We start from the raw sequence: 7,181 nt of genomic DNA, 5'->3' as shown, positions 1-7,181 counted from the left end.
TATCTTTCCCCACCCCACCTCCGCCATCCTCTCAGCTGGTGCAGCAGCCGTTGGGTGGGGAGCAGCGCGCAGAGCTGCACCAGCCTGCGGAAGCGCCCCAGCTCCCGGCAGATGAAATATGGGGCTGGTGAGCCCCTGGAGACCATATGCTTTCAATAAAAGAAGACAAATAGGACCGAGATAGGCCTTGCAGCCAACCTGTTATAAATGGGTGGCAATTGGGCCAATGTACACGGGGGAAGGCCCGGGGGGAGGCCTGCTCCGTGCCAAATCCATGTGTCAGCTTCTGGGACAGGTGCGCCCAGGGGCCAGGGGCCAGGTCTCCCCCCTCTGGGTTTATCACGGCAAAGGTAATATTGTGCTAACTATGAGTAAACAGTCATTGTGAAAACGAGGGAGAGTTTATCAGAGGCAAACTAGTTGGGGGGTGGCTTAACAATAAAGTTGCCAGCCTTGGGAGCAGGTGACGGCTGGCTGCGGGACTCCCGCAGTAGATGTTTTCCAAAGCACTCCACTTTACAATCTCTTGTAATTATTTATTAAACGAAATCTATTTATTATTATTTTAGCAAACACTGGAGACAGGTGGGGCTTTCTTTTCGTCGTCTCCTTTTGTTTGAAGGGCTGTTTGAAGTGGCCAGTCTCGGCCTGGGCAGCCCGCTCGCCAGATTTTTGTCTTCCCCTCTTTCAGCGTCGAGGCGAAGGCGAGAGAAAGAAGCCCCCCTCCTCTGGCAAGTCATTAGCTATTCAGCCTCTTGTGGCCCCCTTCCCTTCCTCTCGTTTCTCAAAGCGCCCCCCAGGCACTGCTAAAATTCCCCCCGCCGACAGGAAGGCGGCAGGGCGGACCGCTGCCTTCCTTCTTTTCCATTCTGCCCGCGGTGTCCAGGCGTCAGGCTGTCGCCTCGTTCCTGGACCGCCTCAGCATGCAGGGGGGCTTAGGTCTCAGAGAGTCGAGGGGCGCGGGGTTCCCAAAGGTCTTAGAGGCGGTGGTCCGCCGGGGGCTTCAGGAACAAGCTCTGCTGCCGGCTGGAAGAGTCCTTGCACAAATAGCGCCAGCGCGCACTGAGGTGTCACAGCCTGCGCCTCCGCCGCCAAAAGGACAGGAATTAACTTTGGAGAGGGGCCTGTGCGTCCGCTCCCGCTGAAAGGGAGGACGTGGATCCTTGATCTCTAATCCCCCAGGACTCCTCGACCTCAGGCCCCGCCCTCTTGACCAGTAGAAGAGCAGCAGAGAGTTCTCCGCACGGAAATCACTGACCTCGGCCGCTGCGCGCAGCTCCTCGCCCTGACTGTTTTGCGCAAAGCGAAAGTGGTGGCAGTCCGCAAGCCGTGGAGAGCCCTGGCCCGGAGTGGTGCTGGGGAAGCTAGATAAGAATTCTCAGCGGGTGCCAGAATTCTCTCCCTGTCAAGAAAGGATCCAAATAACCCCCAAATCTTCCAAGCGGAAAGCTTGCCCCGCGGCCCTCATCACTATCCATGAGCCGCTTGAGGCAAGACTGAGCTAAGGTGAGACCTGCCTTGGGTTATCATCTGAGAGCCTCTGCGGGATGAGAGCCCTAGTAGTGGGCTACTTTCAGGCCTCCAGCGACCCATAGGGGTGTTCTGATCCCTTATGGCCAGAGCACACTCCTCGGAGCCAGGCTGGGTCCCCTAGCCCCAGGGAAGCACACTTTGGGTTTCCTCTCTCAGTTCCTAATTTGCAGGATAGAAATCAAGCAAGGCAGGCATAGAGGGTGAGAAAGTAGAGAGCTAGAACATGACTGGACACTGGCTCCCACTGGCACTGGGAGATGGGGCCACTGTCCTTATCTACTCTGACCATGTCATTCCTTCTATCTTTGACATTTTGGGATGTCTAGTTCTGCCTTGGAAAAGTATCTATTTTCCCCCCAATCAAAGAGAGGCAACAAAGAGGTGCAAGGGAAAATCTAGGATTAGGAGTCTTAGGACCTGCGTTCTATGTATGTGATTCTGCTAGAACTTGCTGTGTGATCTTGAGTAAGTCACTTCCCCTTTCTGGGCCTTGACTTTCCATCTGTAAAATGGGCTTCAGTTTCTCGTTCTTATAATTAGAAGACAAATCTGGAGCAAATTGTGACCCAAGGGAGGAGCAGCAGCAAAATGTGAAACTCGGGAGTCTCCAAAGGGTCCCTTTGTTGGTCTGGAGCCTGGCCCCGAGCTTCAGTTCGCAGGCATCAAGCAAAGGCGCCTCTGCCAACAGCCCCCCACCTGAGATCCTGAGGACAGCACCTTCATCTCCACACAGTCCTGGAGCTCCCTCTCCCTGGCTCCCAATCACATCCACCCTCTCTCTGCCTCAGAAGTAATTCCGCCCTCCAAGCAGAGTGAGCAAGTGAGGAGAGGCTGGCTGTCACTAGGGTAGATATGCAGACTCACCTCATTCCCTCAGTTTCCCTGCAGGATCCTACCTCCTCTACCAGCTTTGGAGGCTCAGCTCAGGGTATCTGGACCTGCTAGAAAGTAATGCCTTCTGGGCCTGCAGAGACTGAATCCAGACACCAGTTTTCCCAGCTTCTTAGGAGCAGTGTGGAGGCCCTGCTGGTGGGGGGGGGGCGGGGGGGCGGGGAGCGGGGTGTAGGATTGGCAGCGGATGGCTGAGGGCTCTGGGCCTGCAATGGGCAGATCATTAAAGGTCAGAGAGAGGCTGGGTTAGCTTGAGGGCGTCCTCCCCCAGGCCATACTTACCTTGAAGCAGAAGACCACAGAGTGTCCAAGGCAGGGGACAAAATGGATGAGTAGGGAAAGAAAGGAGGGATGATGTGTTCAAGCTCACTTTGGAAAGCTTTCCAGATGGCACTAACCAGAGCGGTGAAGAGTCCCTGCCCTGTGCTCACTGCCTGACCTCTGACAAGGGGACAGGACCAGCTAGTGCAGACAGCCCCCGCCCATCTGTGATTGGACAGGAGGACTAAGAGAGAAAGAGTTGATCTGCTTCTGCAAGCACCGGCACTCCGGGGGCATTTAAAAGACACAGGGGCTTGCTGTGAACTCCTGGCCATCTCCTGACCTATTCTCATCTGAGCTCTCCCTTTACATGCCCCATTGGATCCCTAGAGTACTGTCTGAAATTGTTTGTGGCGGAATGCCTCCTAGAGGTCCCACCATAGACATTCGCTGCCTCTGGGGCATGAAGATAATGTCTTAGATTTCTGAATGGTGAGGGGATACGGGGAGAGGTTCTAAGCACCTACATCTAAGGAGTGTGGGCAGTGTCATCTCAAAGCCTGAGGGACGGCACTCAGCATCCCCAGAAGGTGAAGGTCTCTAAGCGTCAGGGAGGTAGGCAGGATCTCTCTCTGTGGTTGCCCCCGCCCCTCCCAAAATGGAGTGTCAGTGAAACACCCCCTCTGAGTATTTGCTAACCTGACCCAAAGTGGAGGAGAGGAGAATGGCACTAGGAATAGTGGACACTCCTTTAAACTGATAGTATTCCTGGCTCCTTGTCCTTGCAGAGTGATTTGGAGCAAGCTGCCTCCTTTCTGAACCTCAGTTTCCCCTTGTATAACTCACGGGACGGACCCACCCTACTGACTTCCCAAAGCCCCCTTCAGGATACCAAGAAAAGGTCTGGACAGATGTCAAGGAAAACCAGAATAGGAGCAAAGCGATTTGAGGCTGCCAGACGCGAGCTAGACAAGACCCTTCTGACTGGGCGAGGCTCTTTGAGGAACCGAGAGTTGCTGGGACAGAGCCCGCGGGGAGAGAGCAAACAGAGCGGCGTTCCCCTCCCCCGACCCCAGCCCTTTGTTCGGAATCCAGCTGTGCCCCTTGAAGGGCGGAGCGGGCTCGCGTGGCGCGGCCCCCTGGCCCGGAAGCTGATTGGACGGCGGCGCGGGCAGCAGCGGGGCAGGCACGCTCCTGTCCCAGGGCGCAGCAGATAAAGCGTGCCCAGGGGCACACGACTTTCGGCTCAGAAAATCCGCAGGGTCTCGCAGCTGCGCCAAGAGAGAGCAAGAGAAGCCCAGGACCCTCCTTTACACGTATCTTCTCTGGGGCCAGAGAAACTTTCGAGCGGCGGAGCCTGCTTCTCGACTGAACTTGCAGACGGAAAAGCCAGTTCAGCTCACCGTTGCTCTCACTGCCCACCACTCTCTACCCCTTTGCGCCCTACAACAAGGTAACACCTGGAGCCACAGAGCCATGGGAGGAGGGGAAAGCGGGTCCTCTGGCCGGCAGGAGGTGGCTTTCTCTCGCATTTTCTCCCACCTGGCCCCAGGATTGGGAGTGACCGACCCACTCTTACCCTTACCTCTTACCCCGCCGCAGGATGGCGCCTCATCCCTCGTGTGCGCCCCCTGTCCAAGTGACCCACGAGACGGAGCAGCGCTTCCCGGGAGCCTCGGACGACGAAGTGACCTGCGTCGCATCCACTCCACCCAGCCCCACTCGCGTGCTGGAGAACTTCACCGAGACGGAAGGGGGCGCCTGCCGAGGGGCCTCGAGGAAGCTCCGGGCGCGGCGCGGGGGGCGCAGTCGCCCCAAGACTGAGTTGGCTCTGAGCAAGCAGCGACGGAGCCGGCGCAAGAAGGCCAACGACCGCGAGCGCAATCGGATGCATAACCTCAACTCTGCGCTGGACGCGCTGCGCGGCGTCTTGCCCACCTTTCCGGACGACGCGAAGCTCACCAAGATCGAGACGCTGCGCTTCGCCCACAATTATATCTGGGCGCTGACGCAGACGCTGCGCATAGCGGACCACAGCCTCTATGGGCTGGAGCCGCTGGCGCCGCCCTGCGAGGAGCTGGCCAGCCCAGACGGCGGTTCCCCGGGAGACTGGGGCTCCCTCTATTCCCCGGTCTCCCAGGCGGGAAGCCTGAGCCCCGCCGCCTCGCTGGAGGACCGACCTGGGCTGCAGGCGCCTGTTTCCCCGGCCTGCCTGCACCCTGGCGCTCTGGCCTTTTCAGACTTTCTATGAAGGGGCCTGTCCGCCCCTGGGCAGTGGGTCCTGGGAGAAAGGGCAGGGGCGGAGGCTGTCGGAGATGCGCGGCGGCGGCTCTCAAACCTACTTGTTCCTCCTGCCTCAGGCTCACTGACCCCTGAGGGCCAGAGTGGCAGGCCGGGTTCAATGCCTTGGTCTTCTGCGCCACACCCTCTGCTGCTGCCCGCGCCAGTGGGCACGGCATGCTCCGCGCATTTTAAGCCCTCTCCCCGTGGCCACCCCAAAATCTCCTGCAAAAAAACATGAGCGTGGTAGCACTACACAGCAGGAGACACCAACTGTCTCCCCGCCCCTACCCTCACTGATGTCTGTCTGCCGGTCTCTTACCACTCCTCCCCCAATACTACTTCATCCAATATTTGGTCTCTCAGAGCTCGCTCTTGTTCCCCAGGTTGTGTTCTTCAAAATTGCCTCTGACCTCCTCTAGTCCCTGTCAAGTCCCGGGGGTTTGGGCCTCTCTACTCTGCCTTAATCCATGAAGGCGATGCTCTGTCTTCTCCTCGTGCACTTTTCCCAGAGCCATTGCCCTCGCAGGGGCAGGAGGCAAGGCGACCAACTGGGGCAGCGCCTCTACCACCACCCTGCAAACTGGAGCGCCCTTGTCTTAAAAAAAAAAAAAAAAAAAATCAGCTTGTAAATGATGTAATGTCTCTTGAAATGAATTGTTGTCTGGTAAATTATATGGCCTCTCCCCTGTTTTATGTTTGTATTTATTGATGAGATTTCACAGTGGGAAAAGTCTTTATTTTGTACATAAGATTATTTAGGGACTGGTGAATGAGATTTTGAACCAATAAAAAACGATTCTCAAGAAGCCTGAGTAAGGTCACTTGATTGTGTGGAGGGGAGGGCCCAGCCCCTGTGACTGGGGTTGGGGGAGCAGGCCCTGTCTAAGGAGAGGGAGGAGATACTTTCTGGGGGTCTAGGGCCCCTGCTGAGGCCTGACCCGAGAAACTATGGTTGCTAGGCTGAAGGCCAGGCAGATTGCAAGTCAGCTATACACACTTGGAAAGGAAGAACTGGAAGACTTAAAAATCATTGGCTCAGCCTCCTCATTTTATTTATGGAGCAGTGACTTGTCTAATTCCAAAAAGTGGTTTAGGAGTAAGATAAGCCTGCAACTAGGGCTACTCACATGGTGCTGGCCCTTTCTGTTATGCCACTAGCTTGGATTTGGAGTAACTGTTGCATTTAGGGAAGGGAGGGAATAATAACCCTGCAACCCTGCAACAGGGTCAGAAACACTGGTAGGCTGAGCATCCTAGGAATTGTCCCTGAGTGCTTAGAGACCAAGAATAATGTCAGAGCTCATTTTACATTTCTGGTGCTGGGGATGAGACCTTGTGACTTGTGATCCCCAGTGGCACGGAGCAGAGAAGGTGGAGGGTCTGGCTGTAGTTTCTGACACCTCCCAACAACCAGTAGCTTTGTTTGAACAATTTCTTATTCTTTTCAGGAACGTATTCAAAGTTTCCAGCCACGTGTTCTCTACTACTTCCAAGGTAGAGTAGGGCGGATGCACAGCGACGCTGAAAGTCCCCAGAGCACTGCTGGAGCAGCTCTATATTAGCTTCCAAGATGTTCCAGGACTCCAGGAAGCAGGTTTAAGTTCCAAGAACCCACAGACGGTAGGCACCCTACCCTATGAATTGAACCGCAGAGGCCTCCTTGGATTGGCCCATGGTGCCCAGGGAAGAAGCAGGCCAACACCAATGGGGTGCACATGTCAGAGGCAGGGACCAGGAGTCATAGAGTAGGTTGCTCTATGTTGTTAGAGCACAGTGTTAGAGCACAAAGGTGGTGGCTTTGCAAGGGTTAATGTCTTTTGCATCTATCTCTTATGCACCGCACCCGTTACCCAATGCTTCAAATTGAACTTTTCCTCTCTCCTCTATTCCTAGGTCCCTAAAGATAGCTTGAAGGAGATATGTCTTAGTTATCAGGGGCTGGATTGGGGGGCGGGAAGGGGGGCACTGCAAACAAATGAACAAAGGTGTAGTTTCATTTCATGGCTTTAATCTGGGAGGAGAAGATTAATGGGTTATTGATGACTTCTGCAGCAGCCAATTTTCCACCTGCGGCACCGCCCAGGGCAGGTGTCAGCAGCTCCAAGTTGCACAGACCAAGGCAGGGTCTGCCGCTTACTGGGCACTAAGAGGGGGCAGTGGGGTTGGGGGAGAGATGGGCAGACATAAAAATCAGGAAGGTCCATCTCTGTCCT

At 55.6% G+C, this 7,181-nt stretch overlaps 1 protein-coding gene across 1 annotated transcript; it reads left to right on the top strand.

Annotated features, from left to right (window-relative positions):
- The first annotated feature begins 3,946 nt into the window (after positions 1–3,946).
- On the top strand, positions 3,947–5,774 carry NEUROG3 (neurogenin 3). The gene is made up of 2 exons (XM_006055835.3): positions 3,947–4,138; positions 4,288–5,774. The coding sequence occupies exon 2, from the start codon at positions 4,289–4,291 to the stop codon at positions 4,934–4,936; it is 648 nt and encodes a 215-aa protein (XP_006055897.1). The 5' UTR covers positions 3,947–4,138; position 4,288; the 3' UTR covers positions 4,937–5,774.
- The last annotated feature ends 1,407 nt before the right edge of the window (positions 5,775–7,181 follow it).

The sequence above is a fragment of the Bubalus bubalis genome, chromosome 4, assembly GCF_019923935.1.
Source record: "Bubalus bubalis isolate 160015118507 breed Murrah chromosome 4, NDDB_SH_1, whole genome shotgun sequence".
Taxonomy (NCBI): Eukaryota; Metazoa; Chordata; class Mammalia; order Artiodactyla; family Bovidae; genus Bubalus; species Bubalus bubalis.
Note: the sequence above shows the minus strand (reverse complement) of the source record. Positions and strands in the feature narration are given on the sequence as shown.